Raw genomic sequence first — 24,012 nt, 5'->3', positions numbered from 1 at the left:
CTCGTCGAGCTCGGTAAACGGCTGAACTCTTACCTTCTAATCCGCATTGGAAAGTGAGAAATAAGCTGGAGAGAATATCGTTTGCTGTACAAATTTGAGTTTTCGTGTTCTCAGCTTCTGCCCTCTGTGGCGCGTGTATTCCTCAGCACAGGGAATTCCCTAGTGTAAGCCATATTAAAAAATCCGTCAGTTATCAGGCGGTGAGGGACGGTAGACATCACGATGGGATATGCTATGTAGTTCTATATTACCTACATCTGTATTTCTTTCACATCGGAGGATACGTTTCCCATGCGCTATGCTGTGGGAGGAGATACTGGTCTTTTGGAACCTCGATGAAGATTTCAAGTACGACATTCGATGCCATACTTCTCGTAATTGAACTGGTCCAGATTCGATATACTTTCAGCAAAGCCATCATTAATGTCTCCTAGCGGCCAGTTATCACCGATCTCAAACATTCCTGTCCTTCCAGCCCGCACATCCTCATGCCTTGCTTGATACTCGACGACCACATCAGGATGCAGTACCCAACCAACTCTCATTCCAGCCCGTCTTCCAGCCTCTACTCCAGCCACGCTATCTTCGAAGACTAGACTAGACATTCATTTGGCATGATAGGTTTTGTGCTAGGCTCTGCCATCGCGTTCAACGATTGCAACGCGACTAAGTATATGTCAGGTGCTGGCTTCCCTCGACCCTGTCGTATTCGTGGGTCATCACCTAGAATCCGCCTGTCGGGATGAAAGAAGTCTAAAAGCCGCTTAGTTTCCGGGCTCGAAATTTTCAACTCGTAGCTATGACTTTTAGTGCTAGATGCTAATGCCAGCTCGATTCTTTCTTTAGAAAAAACACTGCACGCACGGCTGAGGTTCGACAGAATTTTCTCCGCGCCAGGTAGTGGCTTACAGTTCGGAAAATCCAGTCGCATTTGTTCCTTCGATTCGCGAGCAAATTGCTCGTGCGAGATGGGCAGCTTGACCCAGTTGTGGAACACATCGCCGTTTGTCGAATCTGGGACACCCATAAGCAGGGCTCGAATTGACGAAGTAAGTCTAGGCCTTCCGTATTTTTCAAGAAGCTGATTCAAAGACAGAGTAATTATGTCTTCGGTGTTGATGAGAAGCCCATCCATGTCGAAGATACAGGCACGGATTGCGGGGAAGCTGCCGCGGTCTTTGTTAGACTGGTTTCCAGTAACCGGATACATAGATTCTCTCTATTGGAGGCCACTTACTCTATCTCCGTCTTAAGGGGCGCCATGTGTACTAGCCTTGAACTAAATTGACGGGCCTAAGAGCGAGACGGTATGGATTTCAATCTGTCGTGCAAGCGACGTTTTGGTTCACGTAAGATGCTGGCAGGATACATGTATCCGGACTGGACCGGTGGGAGACACGTCCGTAGGTAGCGCGTAACGCTTAGAACATTCTCGTTTACAGCATCTCAAAAGCTCTACGGAGGATGATAGGACATGATAAATTTGGATGCAAGTTGTACGGCGTATCGCATGAATAATGACGATTTGATTGTAGTATACAACAGCAGCAAGGGGAAGTGGGACGTGCAACATTATAATCAAGAGCAATATGAAATTTTCGCTACCACCTCTGTTCCAGCGGAAGGCTTGGGGCAAATTGTCTTCATTCGAGGCTTCATATCGCCATCGTGGGTCTCAGTCCTTGGGAGCAAATACAATATTGACCCTTGGACAAATCTCTTCCGGGGCCAACCATGGACCAGCCATATCAAATTCAAGACCACACCACTACCCATCCTCCAATATGATCCCAAGATGGCATTTCGCACCACGACCAACCGTCTAGACCCAGATGCGAATGGTTTGGCAGACATTCAATGATGAGGTTCTAGAAGATGTCTATGTGCTCTAGCTAAGTGGTGAGGTCGAGGGTTGATATCAACACCTCGCCTAGAACGGGTTAGTCCCAATATGGCACCCAGGCAGGCATGACTGCTCACTTCTTACCCTGATGTCAAGGGCGCATTTGATGCCATGCTCCCCGGCAGACTAATCCGCAGATTACGCGAGCAGGGCTGGCCTACCAATCTTGTTCTCTGGATTGCCTCTTTTGCTACTGGGAGATCAGTTTAGATCCAACTTAACGGAGAAATTGGCCCCTTAACAGATATTACCTGTGGTCTACTATAAGGATCCCCAGTATCTGGTATTCTTTTCATGCTCTACATAGCGCCTCTATTCCGTCTAGGAAACCCAAGGAACAGATTTGGTTACGCGAACAATATAGCTAACCTAGCAATCTCTTCATCCCTTGCCATCAACTGCGAAGCCTTATCAGACTTACTCTAAGAACCTATTAACTAGGGTGCTGAGGGTATTACATTTGCACTAGATAAATACAAGCTTCTTCACTTCTCCTAATATAAAGCAGACCAGGATCCAACCTGCACACCTTTGGTAAAAGCTGGATTAGTCACAGTCTCAGAAAACACTAAATGGCTATATCTATGTTGGCTAGGAATTCTCTATAATAAAAAGCTGACCTTTAAATGGCATGTTAGCAAAACAGCATCTAAAGCCCTTACTATGGCTAACGCCCTTTGCTCCCTAGGGAATACTGTTCAAGGAGTTAAACCTCATCTACTACAGTAGGCTATATCAGCCTATATACTCTATAAAGTATACTATAGTGCTAAAACCTGGTGGCCAGGCCGTACTCGCCCTGGGCCTTCCTAGATCTTAAATTAAGTTGGAGAACATCTTGAGAAACTAACTAAAGCAATACTAGCAGGCGTAAGAGCAGTCCTTCCTGTTTTCCACACAATCCCAATATCTGTCCTATATTGAGAATCTGGATTCTCTCCACCAGAAATTGAACTAGATCAAATAGCCCTCCTAGCATCTGTCCGCATATGGCGTCTTAATCTATACCACCTACTCTGAAGATGCGCAGAACAGGTAGCCAGAGACAGCCGATAAACCAGTCGATTTACCCGCCGCGTGCAGGCCCTCCCCAACTCTGAACAAATAAACCCTCTTTAATATGCTCCCTGGCACCCTCGTGAGTCACGGGAGAATGCCCAAGCTCGAATAAGAGCTTCTATGGGACGCATAAAGGAATAGGCGGCGGCTGACTTCGCAGATTTCTAATGCACCATCCTTAGCTCTGATATTATAGTCTTTTCAGATGGATCTAGGCTGCAAAATGGACATGCTAGTGGAAGCTATATTGGATTTTAAGCAAATCATTAGTTCCTTTGTTCCTCGCTCTCATATAGATATGGGAAAGAAGTCTTCAATGCCAAAGTAGAAGCTATCATAGCTGGCACTCAGGCAGCTACAGTATACCTAACAGCTTGGTATGCTACCAACCTATAGATCTGCCTTGATAACCTGAAAGTTGCTACACGCCTCCTATCTCCCTCCACAGGATCTTCTAAGAGTCTTGAATCTCTGCTCTCTATAGCCACCTGGCACTCCGTGAAAGCTTCCGCACACCAAAAGTAGATCTATCCAAATCCGATGGGTCCCCAGACATGCCAAAATCCCCAAGAATGAAGTGGCTAATCTTGCTACTAAAGAGGGAGCCGCCTCTTCCTCTCTCCCTCCATATAACTTCTCATATGCCTCGCTAAAGAGACATGCCAAGGCTCGATCCCTTTCCGCTGCAAAGTCACAGTGGCAGAGTGTGGCACCATAAATATATTAAGACCTAGAAATAACTACATCTCCTAAGCGCCCTAGAGAGCTAAGAGACGAGTCCCTCATCCTCCTAGGCCCCCTTCTAAGGTCATCTCTTTCCTTTTAGGTACTGCGAAAGGAGCACAAAGGCTAGCCACATAGCTAGCAGAGACCCGCTTCTTTGAGGATATCTGTCCTCGCCAACATTTCCTTAGCACCTAGCTAAGACAGCTCTACTCTTTCTTTATATTTCTCTTTTCCTTCTCCTATCTTCTTTCTTTCTCTCTTTATGAAACTTACTGTTCAGTTACAATAGTGGTGAAGTAACGGGTCATGGAGTGTAGGTGGACCATTGCAGCTGGCGAATACCTAAAGCCCACTTAGAAGTGGACCTTCCTGTAAGACCACGGCAGCTATGGAAATGCGCCAAAGAGTCCATTTTTTGTATATAAATCTGATAGATGATTCGAAGCCCGAGGCTTACCCCTCGGCGGCCTATGTCCCAGTAGGGATCGGTGGGAAGCGTGCGAGTCACGAACCACGGCCGTAAAATAGATACACACACACACCCCCCCCCCCTCGCTCTTGGGGACTAGTCACAATATTAGGAATCAAGATAGCTTCATATTGTCAGGCTCGTTAGGCCGCTTCGTGTTCGCGCCTTACTACCGTCTATGCTTCGTGATACGGACCGTAATAAAACCAACACTAAGGCACAACATCAACATACTGTTGTCGGATTAGTCGGTTTATTCCAGGCCAATCCTGAAGAGTGGGTTACTAGGATCAAAGAAAAGAAGTGACTAGCAAGATTGTATGTATTCAGTTCTCTCTGTCCCTGTCTAATACATAGGTTCAATGCCGGGTCCTTTATAGACACTTTTGGCGGGGTCTTTTGTGAGCTATCATGAGGGGTAAACTTTGAGGGCTATATTGAGCCCTGATAAGAAGATGACTCCTTATTTGCTGAAGTGTAGGTAGCTTGAGGTGACTGGATGACCTGATCAAATAGCCTATCTTCTACATCGCCGGATATCCCGGTTATCTGACAACTGTTTCGCTGGTCACAACTTACATCTTTGACGACATGGTTTATATTATGTTGGGATTCTGCCCTTAGATAGTCAGCACCGCCTACCTGATGTAGTTAGCGCGCCAGTAGTTAGATATCTCCGCCCCTAGGAACCTAGGTTCCTAGAGACACACACAACAGAGTCAGTTTTCCTGCTTCCAGCCCAAGGTATTATAATGCAGCCACTTGCAGACCAGAATCTGGAAAAATATCTTTACATTACTATACGTCACAAGGATGAAAACGAGCGTCAACGGCTTCGAGATCAACTTCTATCTTGGTTTGGCTGTCTGGTCAGTGGATTGGCCTATCTTCACCGTCAAGACATCCGTCATAGAGATATCAACCACAAAATATTTTAGTATGGGGTGACTGTATCCTCTTAACATATTTTGGTATATCAAACGGATGATCCAGGGAGGACACTTCCAGGGAGTACATCAGCTGGAGGAACAGTTGTGTTTAAGCCTCCTGAATAGGAAAAAGTAGGCTCTGCTTGGGTGTGCCCAGGGCGATCTAGGGATGTGTATTCCCTAGGGGCAGTCTTCTTAGACATGCTGCTTGTCTATGCTAGGCTGAATCTTGATATGGTGCACGATGAAAGAGGCATGCATCTACCATTTCGAGATAATGCTAATAGGTGGATATCGAGCCTTGATAACACTTCGGTTCCTGGTGTTTTTTGGTACTCGACAATACTGATTCTTTGTCAAGTGATGCTGCAAAAACACCCCGTGGAGCGCCCTCATGCGGACGAACTGGAGCTCTGTTGGTCTTATCGGCCTCAAAGGAAATCCGGTACGTAGGTAGTTTGTTAATGAAATCTAACCATACTTGATCAATAGCCTGGCACTTGCATACCTTAATCAATACCACATATTCCGAGATTTAATTGTGAGAGTTCACTGGCCTCTATAGAGCATTGACTTGATTTTTTTTTAGCCTGGAACCATCAACGTCAGATCTGTCACTAGCACCAGCGTTGTATGATAAATGTAAAAATTGATTAGAGAACATTTGAAAGCACCAAGCGTCAGGTCTCGGAGCTTGACGTAAATTAATAATATTATAATACATTATAATTTCGCGGCTATTATTGCATGCAGTATGAATCTAAAATCGCTTCTTGTTCATTTCTCAATAACCACCAAGTTATTCATCATGTTGGTTATTTCGGGCTGCGAACAGCTACTAAATTCGCGTAACTGATTATTATTCACACTCCCGCCTCCACTAGAAGTCGTCGTATCCTGCGAATACAACGACGAGCGACTCTTAGAATTTGGTCGTAGACTACCATTGATTGGAGTCGAAGCTCTTGAACCTCCCGGAATAGGTGCCTTGTTGGCATCGTACTCAAATGCAGCTTTCCATGACATTTGATTATTTCGGATTTGGAATGGAATCAATCGTTCTCGGAACCATGCCTCGATGGGTCCGGCGTCTGTGTTGCGCTTTTGCCAGAGCTTGAATGAGTCTCTGAATGCGTGGGAGATGTCGGATCGGCGCGCGGCATCGTAGATTTGGAAAGTTGTCTCGAGTGGGGAGTCCAAGTTATTGGCAAGGATACGGGCGAGAAGGATCGTGTCGTCGATGGCATATGCGGCAGATTCATCACGGGGGAGCATCTTGTCTTTAGTTAGTCGGCAGTACTTAAAATAAAACATTTGAAAAGAACACTCACAGCATGTGCGGCATCTCCTAATAGGATAGCACGATGAGTATACCAATTCCCGCCGAGAGGTACCTGATATATTGGATACATCATCCAATCAACCTCCGTAGAAGTAGCAATTTCTCTGATAAAGGGGATAACCGATTCGCTAAATCGACTCGACATCTCCCCCCTTAAGGATCTGTTGATTATCTCCTTCTTCCATTTCCCCAGTCCAGTGTGATCTTTGGCTGATTCTTCACGACATTCCACCATTGCAGAGGCAAATATCTCTTGTCGTTGTTTCTCATAGAATGTGACAAGTAATGACCCGGCTTTAGATAAATTCAAAGAGCTGTTTCTGAAATGGGGCTTTGCTCTTAGACAAGCTGTTTTCACTGTACCCTGGACAAGTGAAAATCCAGTGTATTCAGCCTGGCGACCAGGATCTATGAAATGTCTGCGTGTGGCAGACCAAACACCGTCGCAGCCAAGCAATAAATTCCCCGTCGCGATTGACTCATCTTGAAAATGGACTTCGATCCGGTCTTCGTTTTCTAGTTGAACAGCGCTGACAAATTTCTTGCCAAACACTATTTTTATATTCCCCCTCTTCTCGGCTGCGGCCATCATCGCCAACGATAAGTTGATTCTCATCACTCGACGAGCCTTGTATCTTTTACCATCTTCCGGGTCACCGTATCCCAGCCCATGTTTGCCGCTGAAATCCAGATGTGAAAGGGCCTTGCCTGTTCGTGAAGAGAAAATTTCTACTGCATCAACGTCGATCCCTGAATCTGCTCCGAAGTTTTCTAGTTCGTCCAAGACGCCGAACAGGTCGAAATATCTTAATGCAACGGGAGAAAGACTGAGAGCGCCTCCGGACGTTGATGGGACAGGATGAAGCTCGAATATCGTGATGCGTAGGTCGGGTATGAGTGGTGTGAGATAGTGAGAGAATGCGAGAGCTGCAGAGAGGCCGGAGATGCCGGAGCCGATTATAATGATATCTTGTAGCATTGTGTCATAAGCAGTAAATATCAAAATCTAGTTGGTGTTTATGATAATAAGAACTCTGGATAGAGTGCTGGTTGACGATGCTCAATTCAATTAATTTCGGGATGCTGAAATCAAGTCATATAAATAGTAGGGAAAAGACGGAGAACATCGATAGTGAATCATGAACTTATCGAGATCCATGAATACCCTGTGGGAATAACGAGTAGAAAAAGACGCACCCGACTAGTCAGATTTTCCTTTATGGAGAAAAAAAAAAAAAACAAAAAAAAAAGAAAAGAAAAAGAAAAAAAAAGGAGCTATAATAAAGCTCCAATATGGGAAAGAGCTCACGCTACGATCTCGATTAGTGTGAGAACCCCCCACTGGGGTTAAGCACTTTCTCCAAACACTATTGAACCATGACTCCGTCTTCTCGCTTGCAATGCCTTTCTTCAGCATCAAAAAGATCAGTCTCGATTTCTTGGATGTGGAATTTTGGCTCGGTGTTCGGAATGCAAACGCATGAAATTCCTTATTCCCACTTTTATACAAGCTTCCGCCAATAGAGTGTCGTGCTAAGTGCCCGAAATTTTGACGAAAATCAGCCGGGCTACAACATCAGGAGATGCTTTTAGTACCTGGCTTCGTCATTGGAGTTTTTTCTCCCGATTAATGCCTAGTTTTTCTGGGAGACGGTGAAAGAGTTTTTCATTTCCGCACTTTTTCCGAAATCTGGGATTCCAGTTGAATCGAAGTGGCACGACTTTCTCTGCTCAAATCGAGGTTTGATGTCATTTCAACTAAGATTTTTCTAGAAGCCGTTTCGGCCGCTTCGGCTCGGAAACGCTTAAAGTTCGGAGCTGCCCCACAACGGGTGTCAGATTTGTGGACCAATCAGATCGGTTGTATTTTCACTTCGACTTCCTTGCAGCTTTCTCGAAACCAAATCCCGACATAGGTGAATCAGGAGCTACGCCGACAATATTTTTAGTGCTCCAACTCAAACTGGCTCAGACATGGCTAAATACTCCTTTGACAGGATAACACTGGAAGTTTACAAGCAAGCATTAAGAAATAAGAATTCCAGCCCGACCTGATCAACTTACGTATCAGACATTTAGCGAAATCAATCCCGTCAACGTACTATTTAGCTGAGGATACCCCTGTGAAGATCTACAATACGTTCTGCGTAGGTATAATCCTATTTACAGTTCTTCAAACGACGAACCTTGGCGCTGAGTTAATTGCAAGCACATCCTTGATACATTCTTCCGCGGTGACTTCTAAGTCAGGTTTATCTAGAGTTCTAGGCTATAACGAAGATAGAATGACTCTCCGAAAATCTGCTCGAATCAGCTCCTTAGAAGCTAGTACATGACGACGTACGTATTAGGGTTAACCTATTTACCTAGTGCCTAAGGCAACCACTTAATATGATGCTATACCCCATCTGGTTTAGTGTACTTTAGTCACAGACTAGTTTAGTGCCTAGATGTCTGGAGAACTCCAGAAAACACGAAAACACACCAAACGTATCCGGTGAACTCGAACACCAATGGATAAATGTGTATGATGGTTGATAAAATTATCTCATTGATATAACCTACAACTCCGCGACTTCCATGTATTCTGAGCGGAGGGATAATTCGCCACCATGCCTTCGCTTTTCTCCTCACCGGCCGTCATCTTCTCCCTGGCCGCTTTTCTGCGAGTCGGCCTACTCTTCTATGGCCTTTACCAAGATAATCACTCGGCCATGAAGTACACTGATATTGATTATATGGTCTTCACAGACGCCTCGCGATTCGTGGCAGAGGGTCAATCCCCTTATCTACGGGACACATATCGCTACACGCCCCTTTTAGCTTGGTTCCTACTACCCACCACATGGGAACCCAATTGGATCTGGTTCTCTTTCGGGAAAGTCCTCTTCGCCATTGCAGATTTGGTCACAGGGTGGCTTTTGCTGCTCGTTCTTCGAACAGAGTTTCCGGGAATGACTGAAAAGTCCCGATTGAAGTATGCCAGTATATGGCTTTTGAATCCTATGGTTGCGACTATCAGTACGCGTGGAAGCTCCGAGGGATTATTGGGGGTTATGGTGATTGCTCTGTTATGGGCTGTACTCAATCGACACTTAATATTTGCGAGCTTCCTACTGGGTTTTGGTGTGCATTTCAAGATTTATCCATTCATTTATGCACCGAGTATCATCTGGTTTCTTTCTGCTACGCTCACTTCGGGAAATCTAATCAACCGAGCCCTTAACTTCATCACTTTCGACGGTGTCAAGATCACCGTCATTTCGCTCCTAACTTTCGCCAGCTTCAATCTGTGGATGTATTCCCTCTATGGCCACTCTTTTCTTCAACATACCTACTTCCATCACCTTACCAGGATCGATCACCGACACAACTTCTCGCCATATAATACCTTGCTCTATCTATCCGCCGCCACGGACAGTCCCAACGCCCACAACCAGGGATTAAAATTCGAGTCGGTGGCTTTTTTGCCACAGCTTTTCCTATCAGCGTTCGCTATTCCATTAGCTCTTGCAAAGAAGTCATTACCCGGGGCTATGCTAGCTCAGACATTCGCATTTGTCACCTTCAATAAAGTGTGTACGAGTCAGGTATGTACACATTTGTTTGCCACCCTTCTATGCTCAAACATCACTAACTGAGGGCTAGTACTTCCTGTGGTATCTCGTCTTCCTACCACTTTATCTCCCGTCATCATCATTCATCAGCAATCCACTCCTCGGTATCGGCGCATTGATTATGTGGGTAGTATCTCAGGTGGGCCACTCCTTCCCACAAGACATTACCATAGTATCACCTCTCACTGAAAAGAAAATAGGCATTCTGGCTCCATCAAGGGTTTCAACTTGAATTCATGGGTTTCTCCACTTTCCTTCCAGGACTATGGCTCGCCAGCTTGGGGTTTTTTATCGTTAATTGCTGGATACTGGGTATTATCGCGTCTGATGTTGGGAAATGGGCCGGTGAAATCATTACAGAGAAAAGGAAGAACCATCCAGACTTCGACGCTCAAAAGCACATAATGTAACGATTGATTATTGCACGCAGTTGTAGAATCTTTTTTGGGCGCTTTATGTTGTCACACATGTATAATAGCCTATATAAATAATTTCTATAAAACCGTCGAAGATAGGAACATTGCTAAGTCAGCTCTGACTTGGTTGTTCTTCTTAGTACTGACCGTCCTTTAGGGTATGAGTAACCAATTATTTTGCATTCCTATTTCTCGATCGAAATAACAAACTTTTCATTTGAACCTCCCCTGCTTCCCATGCGGAAAACAAGACCGAAATATGGATCATAAATGGTAACCCGCATTTCTCTACACTACGCTAATGATAAAAGAAAAATCGAAAAGAAATTCGTCACTCAGATTCAATATTTGAAAGAAGCGAAAAAGAACGAAATAAAGCATATGCAACATCAGATTCAAATTCCCCGGCGCCGTGACACGCTCCCAGCGTAGAAACAAATGGGTATTGATGCGAGAAGATAGAAGAACAGATTTTCGCAGAAAAGGACAAAAATCAATCATGAAATCGAACAGATTCGAAGCAATTGTTGCCGTCTTCACGATTTGGCTGCATCGGACAGGATCTTGTAGGTATTGATGTTGATACTCAACGGCCTACTACGGGGATACACGGCTCCAATAATAACGTTGTTTGGACCATACTGAGTGAAAATGCCGTCCGCAAGTTCGACAAAGTGAGCTGTGGACCGGACTTGAGCCAGAGTCTCCACAATCTCATGGCTCCACAATCCCATGCATTTGTTATCGGCTAGATGGAAATAAGGATTAAGAACTGCACACTGAGCGTCAAGATCAATGAAGCGAATGCGAATGTAGGAAAGATCGAGGAATGTGTCCAAACAGCGAATTGAACTTAGTACCAGCGTCTCAAACGAGTCGATAAACTTCATATTCGTGATGCCGGGAGGCTCATCCAACAGCGGGGATAACAATCCGTTCGCATCGTCCTCATCCTTGCAGCAGGTCTTGACAACGAGGTCCACTGATCGAAGTCGCGCATCTTGTGGTCGGTCAGCAGTAGCTGCTCTCGCAGTGTCGAAAAGGTCGGCACACATATAGCCAGTTAAGGACAGATGTTCCAGTTGTGGCGCAAGCCGGCCTAGAATTCGGCACATATGATGGCGTCCAATCTTTCCACCTAGCAAGTGCGAATGGTCCTTGCTATGGAAGCCTTCCAAGCTGATATCCAAATGGATCAAACTCGAAGATAAACTCGAAAGGGCTCGACAGATAGTCTGATATGCTTCTAGCTTAGGTTTTGCGTACGCACAATGCCACTCACGTAACGACGGGAGAGCTTCCGAAATTGTTGCCCAGTGCTTGTAATCTCGCATGATGTTCCAAGCCCCGCGCATGAAGAGTGTTCGAATATTTGGTAGCTGTTCCAGATGATAGTTCCCTGTCAACCCCGACGGATCATTTGCAAAATGTTTGATTAGAGGAGGCTTCTTGCAGTGTCCAGCCTCCAGTGTTAGAATCCTCGTCTCGGGAAAGAAATCTTTGACGTGTCGAAATATTTCCTCCAAACTTGCGTTATGGCTGGCTACATGGAATGCGAAGTCGTTCGGGCTACGATTCCTGTTATCTGACAAATCCCAGTCTGGCATTACCAGCTGCTGCTGTACCAAGCCGTTATTATGTCCAAACAGCCCCGCTTCTTCATTCAAATATCGGCGGATTGGTGGTACCTCGCGCAAGTGCGGCGCCACTGTTTTGTGGGCCCGGTTTCCCCATACCGGTATCCAGTATTCAGTATGTCGGACATGGCGTACGAGATGAGGATGACTTCGAAACCAGTTTTCGCATTCGGCTAGGCCGTCTTTCGTCCCTTTAACCTTGACTACAAACAAACATGAGTTAGGCGGAGCCTCTAAAATATCGTGGAAGAAACTTACTGTGCCTGTATATCCGTTCCTGTACTAGATCTCTCCATATAGGAGAGATCAAGGCAAGATTAGACAGAGTTTTCCGCCTAGGGTGACGAAGAGCCCTGATCCAACTACGGGTGTCCGGCCGGCCGGGGATACTACTAACTGATCCAGACGTTCGCTCGCCAAACAAATGATCTAGGATAGCTTCGTGAATTTCAAATGGCAAGTCATTGAATTGTATCGCTGATTGACTGGCGTGGCTTGGAAATGTAATCGAGTCATCCGCGTCTTCCATTTCGATATCCCTGCGAGGTAGCCGATCGAGTGAGACTGTGAGAGAATATGTTGATTTGGCAACTTCTTCATCATTCTGGTACGCTTCTTTCGTAGGTATGCTCGTCGATTTATGATAAAGTACTGGGGATGACAAGGGTAATATCGGCGAGTTCACGGAGACGGGACGCGGTGGAGGGACGGTGGAGATCATGGTGAGAGCAGAATAGGCGACGATTTTTAGAATTGATGGTGAATTGTAAGATATGTTGTCCTTGTCTCTTACTCGCTCAACGACCCAGTTTAAAGTTGAAAGATGATGATATCAAATCGACTCGAGGAACGTTCACAACCCACCTAGCGTGGCCCTGTCGGGGCTGCTGGTGGGCGACTTCTTTCAGAGGACTTATCAATAACGTTGGGTAGTTTGCATTAGGTGTGAAATCAGTGGCATTTGCCGTATAACGTGCGAGAACTGTGGTCGTATGTGGTGGAGATACGTGGACTAATGCCGATAAGCTGATCGGAGTGACGGAATCGCGGTATATTGGGTAGACAGATTGCGTTCTATGAGGTAACTTGCAACAAAGCCATCACTGAATATGAGTAGGAGAAACGAGTAATATTCTAGGAAAAGAAATATAATTCGTGAGTCGATAGATAGTCGTTGAGTCCCTTGATCAAGTCGGTTGGGCAGGAGAAGAGGAGAGGAGGAAAGCCGGGAAGGAACATCGCATTAAATTTGGAGGTGGAGACCAATAAGGGCAATAGTTTCACTTGGCGCCCGCCCAGCCCCGGTTGGCTAATTGCTTAATTATTTGTATGATACTACTACTAAGTTACAGGTCTAGTTGAAATATACATGGTTACTTCTCATACCAGCTGAGAAGCCAGTGGATGCATCTACTCTACTTTCGCCTCCTGCGGAATTTGAATCGGAGCTCTTCACCGTCATCGCTGTGGCCTTCTTCGTCGTCGCTCTTCGGTCGACTCTCTCTCGTTCTCTTCTGACCCGCGCGCTGACTCGTTTGTGTTGTCGCGGTCGCAGAGCTATGCGAGACTTCGGACCGTACGCGGTTGACGGAAGACGCTGTGGCTAGTTCCTCTGAAAAGGCCAGAGAAGCCTGACTTCCTGTACGGCTTGAAGATTTCTGAGTGGACTGTTGCTGACTCGTGCGCCTGAAGATGGGCTCCGGACTGTCTGCTCGCTCGTTACCCTCCCAGTAACGATCACCAACGCCGTACTCCTTGCGCTTGACTTCGTCCAAAGGTACAATGACAGCCTGTATGCGAGATCTGGCGGCTGAGCGGTCGCCTTTTCGGCGGAACTTCTTGAAATTCTTGCGGCCATTCCAGCGCTCATCCCACCTATCAGTCGCATTAACTGTCACTGGTTCCTTTTCCCGCATAGGAACTTCGAATTCTTCAACAATAACAAGTTTCTTCATATCCTCAATGGTCATTCCTTCAATATCTTCTTGAAAAGTGGTTTCAGCCTGTTGCTTTCGTTCTTGCGCGGCAGCTTCCTCTTCTTCGCGATGACGACGGGCTGCTGCGATAACATCAACTTTCTGTCGCTTCGGTTTGGGCGCCTCCTCCTTTGCTGCCTGTTCACGGAGTGTGTGTGAGCCGCTCTCCACTCTGCGCCGCTTCATTGCGCTTGCCCCCGGAAGAAGTCCAGCCATGTCATCATCTTCGTCCTGTTCCTCCTCCCTCATTGTTGGTGCAGATTGTTGTTGCGATGGTCTCTTCGATTTGTCTGGTGATTGCTCCATTCTCTCTTCTTCGGCATCGATGGCATCTGAGTGGTAAAGCGGCACGGTTTCCATGTCGAAGCCGTCATCAAAGTTCTTCATCCTACTGACGAAAGGCCGGCTTTGTGACCGAGCTGACCGTTTGCTTTGGGTCTGTGTCTGCTCTACTACGGTGGTGTCCTCTTGTTGAGTAACAATTCCTTGAGATGAATCAGTTTCTGGGACCGGGGCATCCTCCACCACACGTTGCCGAGCACTCCCTCGTTTCGGCGGTTCGGGGAGAGCAGACGACTCTTCACGAGGTAATGGGCGACATAGTGATGTGGCATCGACATTGAGAATTGCATCGAGAAACTCGCTTTGCTCGATGACGCGCTGGTCCATCCTCAGCGCAACCTGGTTGCCTAATTCAATGGACCAATTCTCATATCCTTTGGCTCTAAATCGTACTAAGACGACTCCTACTTCGCGGTCTGACAGACCCTCGAAGCTTTTTTCACCTCCGGCATTCTGGATAAATTGCAGCAACTCCTCTGCAGTGGTCTCCCCATTCCGTACATTGAAAAGTAAGGATTTTCCATGGCCATTGTTGATTGGTTGCGATAAATTTTCGAACTGTGCAGGGTCACAGAAGACAAATGTATACCCCTCGAAGACCCTAATTCTGTCTGGATTCGGAGCGAAGGCTTCGGCTGGTCTCTGTACGGGTTCCTTGCCGGCCGGAGGAAGATATTGATTGGTATCAGGCCAATTGGCGTCAAAATCAATTTCTAGTGGCGAGAGTGATTCCGTGGCCTCCAAGTCACCTGGAGTAGCGGCGTATACAAGGGCGTCGAGGTATGAATCACTGACGATATATTTAGCATTGATCAAAGCCTGTAACCCTTTGGCAGTATTCCTCTTGTTCTGTACCACATGTGTGGTTTTTTCGACGTAGGGAATTATAGTTTTTATGTCAAGTTCTTCGAGTCGGTTTCGCACTGGGCCGAGGGGATCTTTCGCTTTGAGCTCTTTCGACGAGAAGGAGAAACTGAGTACGATGGGCTGCCATTTTATCCTGAAATAGAACAGAGGTCAAAGTTAACAAAGTAATTATTTGAAGGTGGGGTTATCTCACTTTAGTGCTGGTGGATAACGTCCCAACTGAATTGCATGTTCATCCTCCGTCAGGACTGAGCTTGAACCCCTGATTTGAACACCGTCGATAGTCGTTCCACATTTTGATCCTTGGTCGGTGACTGTGAGTTTGGACTTCTTGTGTACATGCGCCTAGATTTGGGTTAGTCAAGCGCCTGGTTCTATATGTGTGAGCGGCGTACTCCATCGCCAGGTTGTACTGGCGAAACCTCAATCACCAGATGCTTTCTAGATATGGACTGATGTTGGATGACATGACGGACTAGCAGCAGTGACTTAGCTCACAGCAACTCAGTTGGACAGAACCCGCAAACTTCAAATCTTACCTCCTTCTTGCTTGATGCGGCCAAAGAGATATTTCTTTCCGGGCTTCAGCCAGACACGTTTACCTGTCGGTCGTCTAGCGACTGTTCATGACTAGACAATCATTTCTGACATACCTCCGAGAAGATCACCATCCGACTCGAGCACCCACATATCAGCCACCCAAAGAGACGATGATGAAGAATGGTCAGTCCGATGTTCTGGCAAAAAGGATGTTTATCGGATGTTGGAAGCTGATAACAAATCGTGACACGTGATCACGTGATCTTAACCGTCATGTCATTAAGTGCTTCAGCCTTAAAGAGAGGCATCGCCTGGGCGCTAGGGACTGCCCATTGGCGCCTAGCTTTAGGCGCTCATCCCCTGTGATGCGGGTAAGTCTGCAACCCCCACTCATCACTAACAACAATTGATTCTATTTAGGATTACATGGGATGACTAGTGGTTATTCTCCTGTAGATTCTGATTCTATTCAGCCACATGACCTTTAAATATCAGTGAGACCGTATGAAACACCCCCAACTGGCCAATCACGAGGGACATTTCACGTGTTTGTCGAGTTCCCCCGGCGCTAACCGGATGTGGGATGATGTTTTCAAGGTTATCCGATTCCGTCATGAAGAGACCCTCACTTTTCGACTCCTTAATCACTCCGCTCCGCTACTTTAAATATCCCTCAGCAACGCATGGGCTTTCACAAACTGAAGATTCGACTCTATTATTGAGTCGTCATGCTGGCATTGGTATATACGCTTGGTCAATGCCATAATGCGCGATCAATTTCGCCGCTCACCAGTCACTCGACCCGCCATGCCTACTCCTTCCGCGAATTCAGATAAACATAACAGTACCATCCCCACCAAACCGTTTACGCCTACGCTCAGCTCAACCTTCAGACCGACTACCAAATCCTCGCTACCATTGACTCCTCGCCTGGCACATCTCGGAACCAACCAAACACCAAAAAAGTCAGAAATATCACCCATCCCATCGCCACGCGAAAATGTTGCGACTCCCGACCCTTCGTATCTCGGAACCAATATAACTCCACGATCCGGGCCCCGGACAAGTCGTAGAGATGGTCACATTTCTTCCCCAGACATTTCAGCGTCGACGGCTACACATCACACATCTCGGCCCACTCTTCCTGTTACCCCAGGCTACATTCGAACTGAAAGGAGTCCTGTTCGCGGTTATCCGAGGTCAGAGACATCTAAGTCGACAGTATCGAGGGGCCTGAATATTGATGGAACGGGATCGAGGACGTTGTCCCGCCCTACCTCCTCATCTGAAGTACTGAATTCGACCTCATCAAAATTCTTCCATGCCGACGAAGCTCGTTCCTCTGGATCTAATGAAGCTGAAGCACGACCTCGTACGTACTCGAAAACAGCACAGACGCCAACATTTTTCTATGCCGATGGCTCGCATGACCAGGACAGTCACACAGACGACTCTAGTCGAGGCATACCAACAAAGCGGCGTTCAACAGGATCCTCTCGTCTTCCTGTAGGCCCGAAAAGCCCGGTAGTGCTCTCACCGAGACTACGGGCTGCGCAGCTAGTTGACTCCAATTCTCGATCATCTGCGGAAAGCAGTCTTCAACCAAGCCCCAACATCGAAGAGATGTCTGGATCCAGGCCACCAACATCCGCTGAACATCCCTCCCCCGGACTTACCCGGACGCCCCAATTTCCTACACACCGGAAGTCGTGCAGTGTTGACTCTACGACGACCATTCCCTCTCCACGTGTGGCAACTCGCCGTGTTACGTCGACATCATCTTCGCCCTTTCTTCCTGAGCCATTGAGTAGTCCTTCTCCCCCAGTCTCCAATAGCCCTCTTATTACTTCGAACCCTCTCATCCAACTCACCGACCACAAAGATCAACCGTATACTGTACCTCAAAGTCCCATAAAACTGGAACCGAATGCATTTGGTGAAGATGCTACAAACGCGCGCACAGCACGCAAGGTTCTCGACCTCGAAATCAGCAACTCTTCTCTTTTAGCTATCAATCGCACGCTTGAACGTGAATTACGGAAACAAAACGCGGAGCTGCGTAGATATCGGCGTCTCAGCCGATCTGGTCGTTTATCTATTACGACCTCCCTGCGGTCTACCTCTGGCGGAGGACTTTCAGTCGTTAGTGAAACTGGAGATATCAGCGAGCTTTCTTCCACATACTCGAATGATGAACTATCGGATGATAGCGACCAAGATTCTCTAGGAGACGGAACCGTTAGTCCTAACAGTTCCGCAGAACACGACTCCCATCACCGCGTTGATGACGAAAAGCAATTCATGCTCGATCTCGCCAAACATCATGAATTGCTAATTGACAGCCAAAAGCTCAATCAAAGCCTGAAGCGATGCATCGGTTGGACTGAAGAGCTCATCAAAGAGGGCAAAAGGGCCTTGGAATATAACGTCCATGTCAGCGATGTGGAAATTGGTGGGCGTGTCTTGGACCCAGATGAACTCGGAGAGGAGCTCGATCGAGGTCGTGGTCTCTTGAGCCCTGCAGCAGTAGTCCAGCAAGATTTTGAGTTTAGCGCTCTCGACGCTATCGATGATGTTCTTGAAGAAACAGCGGATTTACATCTCGAGTCATAAGACTGAGAACACTAAGACTGGACCTCAACCTTCATTTCTATTTCCTTTCATTCCCATTCGATGGCATGGATCCCTTCTGCTCTCCTTCGCCAGCTTCTTTTCTTTTGTTTCTTCTAAGCAAGCATTATATCCTTCATTCTTCTCTTCCACTACTGACTTAGTAAACTTCACACGAGCATAGTGCGCGATTCATCTCAGCGTCTTCTTTTCCTTGTCCTTGTCGTTCGTGTTTTCAATCTTATAGCTATATGATACCTTGAGCGCCACCATCACCACCACTCCTTCCTATCATTTCTCATCTTGCCATTACTATTCCCATTTTGTTTTGTATGATACCCCCTGAACAGGCATAATATGTGGACTATGAATATAGAAATGGAGAAAAAAAGAGGTCTGCTTTTGATTTTGTATATGTACCTATAACATCTAGAATCTACAGTACCAAGAAGCCCCGCGAGGCTCTAGTGACAATTGGAATGGATCCCAGATCAAAATGTTCCAGCTTCAGATTAGGACATATCTTGGTTCACAAAGCGTCCACTACCAACTCTTGCATTACTACCAAGAAAACACAGTCCTCACCCAAGAAGACGCAATAAAGACGTGGAATAGAACAAATCATCGCATGAAGGGCAAATATAACACAAGCTATTTTCAACAGGGCGCTGTCTAGGCAAAACTAAGTACATCAAATATGGTGGTTTGAGGTCTCAAACATCCCGAGTTAAGCCCTAAGTAAAGCAACTACCTACAGACACTTACCTAAGTAGAGAAGGCAATTTAGCAAACAACCCTCATCCACTACTTTCCTTCGTCCATACCAAACAGATCTATAGCCCACTGCACCGGCATAAGCGTCTTTTACTAATACAACCAAGATCGTTATTAATTAACTCAATTGTGCTCGTCTCGGTCTAGAAAGACACTCAACTGCGCTATCAGCCATGGTAACTCCCCCGAAAACAGAATTTGACTAGTCTAATTCAAAAAAAGGCCTCCTCATGGGAAATTCCGAATTTACGGTTCTAATATGAGTTGGATATGGATGACGGTTAATATTTCGTGTCCTTAGTCCAAGTGGGCTTGCAACTTGTCTAGTGAAGACCACATAGATATAAGACATTTATGTACGGCCTTCTGCCGCTCCCAACTAGAATGATCTTCACACCGGTTAAGGAAAAAAGACAGGTACCCGTGGGCAAAGCTGACCAATATGGCCGCTTGGTTGAGTCAACCAGTGCAACTGCACTCGAGTCGTAAATTCAACTGTGAGGATATCACGCCAGAAGAATGCGAGTATTATTATCAACGTTGGCACTACTGGTAAGGAGAGACTCTCTTCTAGTAACGGCTTTCTCAGGATGTGCAATAAAATCTGACCAAGTTGCACTAGGTATGAAGCCGATCACGTATTTGCATTGCCAACGGTGGCATTCTTCATGTGCACTATCGGCATATTCATCATTGCTCGTGTCATATCACGGACTCTTAGCTACCGCATAGGTCGAGGTCTTCCGATATGGAGGAGGATAATTGCGGCAGTTCGTTACCTGTCTTATCGTGGGTTCTACGTGAAGAAATTCCGATGGAGCTCACCCTCTGTGGGACTCTTGATGCTGGCAAGTATCGGCACCACTTACTTTTTCTGTGCGTTGCACCCTCAATTTCCCTTCCCACGATGAGTTACACTGGTTCATGTTATGTATGTGTCACAGGCATGGATTTGGCTCCCAAGCCCTATTACTGGCCGAACTTGAACTGGGGAAACTCTCCAGCGCTCGGTACCAGATCTGGATGGCTGGCTCTGGCGTGCATGCCTTTTGTTTTGTACGTTGAATACCAAAGCTCATGTTGACAACTAATAATGATGCACCTCAGCGCTACCGCTAGCAAGGCGAACTGGATCACCCTGCTTACGGGTGTCCCTCATGAGAAACTCCAAGTATTCCATCGATGGATCTCCTATGCCTTCTTTATCCTCGCACTAATGCATACGTTTTCATTCATTGTCTACCATATCCGGAATGCTGACATGGTGCACCAGATTACCGAAAGTAACACTCTAGTCTACTGGACTGGCATAGTTGCATTGGTACTTCAAGCATGGTTAACCTTTGCATCTTTCAGTTTCTTCCGGTGGGCGAGTTTTTAATCAAAGCAGACCCAGGCTACATGACTGACTTCATAAATTAGGAACCTTGGTTACGAGTTCTTTAAAGCAGCACATATCTTTGCAGTCATCGTGTTCATGTTGATCTTTTTCTGGCATTGCAATTTTAGACTCACATCATGGTGCGCTAGATAGCTCAATTGTTCACTTAGACACATACGGTATCAAAGTTACTGACATATTGACAGGGACTACTTCATAGCAACAGCGGCAGTATACATTCCATGCCTACTCTACTCGTGGCTTCGAACTTTCTTTGAGTATGGGATCGGTCAGAAGGCGCAAATTGTTATCGAAGACAACGGCTTCACTCGTATTACGATCCCTGCAAACTTTGAATGGGTGCCTGGACAGCACTGTTTTCTGCGCTTCCCCAGCTTTGGTATCCACGCTCTCACATCCCACCCATTCACGATCTGCTCACTTCCCTCGGTATCACCACATGAGCAGTCCAATCTTACATTCTACATCCGTCACCAAGGCGGCTTCACCGCGAAACTTTACAATTATGCTACGAAGCAAGCGAGTGTCTCAGCCCCCGTACTTATTGATGGTCCTTACGGAGGAATTGATCGTCAGAAATTCTACAACAGTGACCACGTCATTGTTATTACAGGTGGTTCGGGAGCCGGATGGAGTCTACCTTTCATTGAGCAATTCTGTAGACATTACCTTTCCATGGCGAACAAGACGAACATCCCGAATATGGAAGCTTCTGATGAAGAGAAGAATACCAGCGGTGACCCGCAAAGCTTGGTATCAACTCTGTCAATGCGTGTGGTTCTAGCGACGAGAGAGTCTGCCACAAGTGTCTGGTTTCAGAGACGTGTTGGCGAGATCCTATCACAGCACTCACTAGAGCATTCATCGCTTGACCTTGATTTACAAGTTTACGTGACCAGTGAAACGAAGAGGGACTCATACTCGCCAGGAGTACTTGCGGACCAAGAGAATGCCGTGTCTCTTCAGATAGTGGGAGATACCACTACACAGAAAGATAACGAAAAGGGGGAACGCATGACATGTAACCTTTTAATTCAAGAACAACACAGCCGACCACCATTACCACTGATCATTCAGGAAGAGGCTGCAAAGGTGGCAGAGGCTAGACAGTCATTGGGCGTTTTCGTCTGCGGGCCTCACACGATGCAGAATGATGTGCGTAACGCTGTGGCAAAGGAGAACCTACGTCTCGTGAATAATCCAAGTTTCGAAGGCGTTTACTTGCATATGGAACACTTTTCGTGGGCGTAAGAGAATAAATTTCACTTCAAGGCATGTGATAGCTTTGGCAAGGGCCCTGGAGAAATTCTTTGGCATAGAGTCGAGTCGATTCTTTACTCCGCATGGAGGACAACCTACCCCGTACAGACGACTGTATGCCTAACATAAGAATTCTGACATCGTAGCCTTCAAAGTTTTGGTCCCTACACGGTTTTATTTTCAGCTGCTCCTCGTCGTATGTGTTCAATCTGAAGTCTCCACTTCGGACACCAAGAATAAGTTTGTTTAAATAGGGGTCTTTGGCTGCATACATTGAGTACTTAAAGCTACCAATTAATGATTTCAGCACAACGATATGAAACCCGTTTCATTCAGAGCTAGTCTGTGCCATTCCTCCTAAGATACAGACAAATCACACATCGCAATCACCTGTCACTAGTGTACGAAAGCTTGAATGACCATACATACGTGTCGGCTTGAACAATGTCTTCCGTAAGAGTCAAGTTGAGTACGTCGTCAGATTTTGTGACCGGAACGATGGTATCATTCTTATTACCGCCCAGCACCGTCACCGTATCTCCCGGTAGCCAGGGTACAGGGTCAGAAATTGGAATCAACAGAGGCGGAGCACCCATATAATGAATACAAAAAGCGTCTGCCGTTGTCGTGTAACGTATTTGACCCGTGCCGGGAGTTACGCTCCAATACCTAGTGTCATAAGATGCCTTCGTCATGCGTTCGAAGCCAGGCGCCAGCGTCGCGAAGACCTGTTTGCATAATTCCTGGAATGGAGCCGTTGTGCATGGGTCCAATATCGAGCAGGAAGTTGCTATTCGTACTGACTATATCCACCAGTAACTGAATTATATCATATATCATTACCGGTGAGATACACGCTATCGGGGGTTTGGTAGTTGTACCCAAAGGACAAAGGGTCCATTCCTCGGTTAGACTCCCACGTGCGAACAACAGTCGGCGAGTTTATGGTGTACCTACTTTTTGCTAGTATTGTCCATTCTCGGATCGTACAAAGCAGGGAGACTGAAGTAGATACTTACAATCTGTCAACTCATTTGCCGTCTAAATTTGGGAAACCGGAAAAGGAAATAAATATAGAACACCCCACGACGAATTCCAGGATAATATTTTTTAGTTTTTGCAAGTGGTTCTCCAATGAAGTCTCTTTTTGGACCATAATGGATGGAAGACCACATGCTAACATTAATAGGAAATCAAAAAGAGCGAATCCGTTATGATGTTCTTCTCATTACTGAGTACCAATTCATGTCTTTGCATATCCGACACTTACTTGTGACTAGCGCAAAGTAATGTGTTCCAGAATCTGCAATCAAATTCATCCACTCCTTTGGATCCCACGCCGCGCCGGTGAAATTGCTCATAAAATCATCGCAGATAAAATTTTCACCGTATATTTCCAAATGGTACTGATTTATTTGGGTCTTGTAGGATGGCTGATGCTGGCGCATCCAATACCTATATCATAGAGAAGGAGAAGAAATGAGCCAAGATTGGGCAACAAAACAAAGACGAACTGGATTTGTACCATTCTGCATAGTCTTCATTTGGGGCAACGCTTCCATAAGCCGGTGCCGAGTAAGGCCCCCAATGGATGAAGATGCCAGATTTCACGTTATTGTACCAATCTGGATTCCAGTGATTGTTCAAGCTGTCTGCTGACGCTTCATATCTCCAAATCCGCAATTGCCGGTTGACGTGGCTGTGGCTGCCTGAGTATCACCGTATGCTTGACCGTACGTGGCAACAATGTCCACAGTACACAAAGTGTCTGCTGCAACTCCAGCTTTATTTTTTACTTTAACTTGTACAATGGCACTCTGACCCGGCGCGAGACGAGTCAGATTGCCCGGGACAACCAGATCAACATAATTTGAACTCCTTGAACTCGTTGAGACGACCAGGGTATCAGCCACTGTGAGATAATTCTGGTCGTTACTGTTGGTGACGGTCATCTCAATGACCTGCACATAATCGCTGCCTCCGAACCACTTCGAGGTAAGCACTAAATTCGATATTTCGAGAGTAGGAGGATATTTGTCTCAAGATGCTCAGCTATAAGCTCCATACAAGTTGAGGTATTCCACACTCACTCGAGCTTCGCTGCAACCCCGACTCCCTTGCCACAACAGGGGAAACAGATATC

At 46.3% G+C, this 24,012-nt stretch overlaps 8 protein-coding genes across 8 annotated transcripts, besides 5 other annotated features; 3 read left to right on the top strand and 5 right to left on the bottom strand.

Annotated features, from left to right (window-relative positions):
• Window positions 1–249: 249 nt before the first annotated feature.
• TSTA_024520 (2-deoxyglucose-6-phosphate phosphatase, putative) lies at window positions 250–1,330 on the bottom strand. Its single transcript, XM_002479517.1, has 3 exons — window positions 1,238–1,330; window positions 865–1,166; window positions 250–592 (listed from the first exon to the last, which is right to left on the bottom strand). The coding sequence occupies exons 1-3, from the start codon at window positions 1,261–1,263 to the stop codon at window positions 345–347; spliced, it is 576 nt and encodes a 191-aa protein (XP_002479562.1). The 5' UTR covers window positions 1,264–1,330; the 3' UTR covers window positions 250–344.
• Window positions 1,331–1,990: 660 nt separating this feature from the next.
• Window positions 1,991–3,493: a mobile genetic element.
• Window positions 3,477–3,671: a mobile genetic element.
• A 227-nt stretch (window positions 3,672–3,898) lies between these two features.
• Window positions 3,899–3,950: a sequence feature (GA-rich).
• Window positions 3,951–5,682: 1,732 nt separating this feature from the next.
• On the bottom strand, window positions 5,683–7,649 carry TSTA_024510 (monooxygenase, putative). Its single transcript, XM_002479516.1, has 2 exons — window positions 6,418–7,649; window positions 5,683–6,361 (listed from the first exon to the last, which is right to left on the bottom strand). Exons 1-2 carry the CDS (start codon window positions 7,405–7,407, stop codon window positions 5,864–5,866), a joined length of 1,488 nt encoding a protein of 495 aa, XP_002479561.1. The 5' UTR covers window positions 7,408–7,649; the 3' UTR covers window positions 5,683–5,863.
• Window positions 5,787–5,818: a sequence feature (AT_rich).
• Window positions 7,650–7,653: 4 nt separating the features above from the next.
• Window positions 7,654–7,699: a microsatellite.
• Window positions 7,700–8,909: 1,210 nt separating this feature from the next.
• On the top strand, window positions 8,910–10,506 carry TSTA_024500 (mannosyltransferase (PIG-M), putative). Its single transcript, XM_002479515.1, has 3 exons — window positions 8,910–10,018; window positions 10,077–10,184; window positions 10,246–10,506. Exons 1-3 carry the CDS (start codon window positions 9,041–9,043, stop codon window positions 10,453–10,455), a joined length of 1,296 nt encoding a protein of 431 aa, XP_002479560.1. The 5' UTR covers window positions 8,910–9,040; the 3' UTR covers window positions 10,456–10,506.
• A 157-nt stretch (window positions 10,507–10,663) lies between these two features.
• On the bottom strand, window positions 10,664–12,935 carry TSTA_024490 (uncharacterized protein). The gene is made up of 2 exons (XM_002479514.1): window positions 12,357–12,935; window positions 10,664–12,301 (listed from the first exon to the last, which is right to left on the bottom strand). The coding sequence occupies exons 1-2, from the start codon at window positions 12,817–12,819 to the stop codon at window positions 10,998–11,000; spliced, it is 1,767 nt and encodes a 588-aa protein (XP_002479559.1). The 5' UTR covers window positions 12,820–12,935; the 3' UTR covers window positions 10,664–10,997.
• A 444-nt stretch (window positions 12,936–13,379) lies between these two features.
• On the bottom strand, window positions 13,380–15,973 carry TSTA_024480 (DNA damage response protein RcaA; the record flags this gene model as incomplete). Its single annotated transcript, XM_002479513.1, has 5 exons — window positions 13,380–15,416; window positions 15,477–15,628; window positions 15,679–15,758; window positions 15,823–15,885; window positions 15,937–15,973. The coding sequence occupies 5 exons, from the start codon at window positions 15,971–15,973 to the stop codon at window positions 13,514–13,516; spliced, it is 2,235 nt and encodes a 744-aa protein (XP_002479558.1). The 3' UTR covers window positions 13,380–13,513.
• Window positions 15,974–16,588: 615 nt separating this feature from the next.
• Window positions 16,589–18,436, top strand: TSTA_024470 (uncharacterized protein; the record flags this gene model as incomplete). Its single annotated transcript, XM_002479512.1, has 2 exons — window positions 16,589–16,901; window positions 16,980–18,436. 2 exons carry the CDS (start codon window positions 16,589–16,591, stop codon window positions 18,434–18,436), a joined length of 1,770 nt encoding a protein of 589 aa, XP_002479557.1.
• Window positions 18,437–19,649: 1,213 nt separating this feature from the next.
• On the top strand, window positions 19,650–21,860 carry TSTA_024460 (ferric-chelate reductase, putative; the record flags this gene model as incomplete). Its single annotated transcript, XM_002479511.1, has 6 exons — window positions 19,650–19,759; window positions 19,830–20,083; window positions 20,152–20,263; window positions 20,315–20,572; window positions 20,630–20,728; window positions 20,795–21,860. The coding sequence occupies 6 exons, from the start codon at window positions 19,650–19,652 to the stop codon at window positions 21,858–21,860; spliced, it is 1,899 nt and encodes a 632-aa protein (XP_002479556.1).
• A 395-nt stretch (window positions 21,861–22,255) lies between these two features.
• TSTA_024450 (uncharacterized protein) lies at window positions 22,256–23,821 on the bottom strand (the record flags this gene model as incomplete). Its single annotated transcript, XM_002479510.1, has 5 exons — window positions 22,256–22,668; window positions 22,950–23,090; window positions 23,140–23,324; window positions 23,395–23,521; window positions 23,590–23,821. The coding sequence occupies 5 exons, from the start codon at window positions 23,819–23,821 to the stop codon at window positions 22,256–22,258; spliced, it is 1,098 nt and encodes a 365-aa protein (XP_002479555.1).
• Between the last annotated feature and the right edge of the window lie 191 nt (window positions 23,822–24,012).

This window comes from Talaromyces stipitatus, genomic scaffold (genome assembly GCF_000003125.1).
Source record: "Talaromyces stipitatus ATCC 10500 scf_1105507295541 genomic scaffold, whole genome shotgun sequence".
NCBI classification, from domain to species: Eukaryota; Fungi; Ascomycota; class Eurotiomycetes; order Eurotiales; family Trichocomaceae; genus Talaromyces; species Talaromyces stipitatus.
Note: the sequence above shows the minus strand (reverse complement) of the source record. Positions and strands in the feature narration are given on the sequence as shown.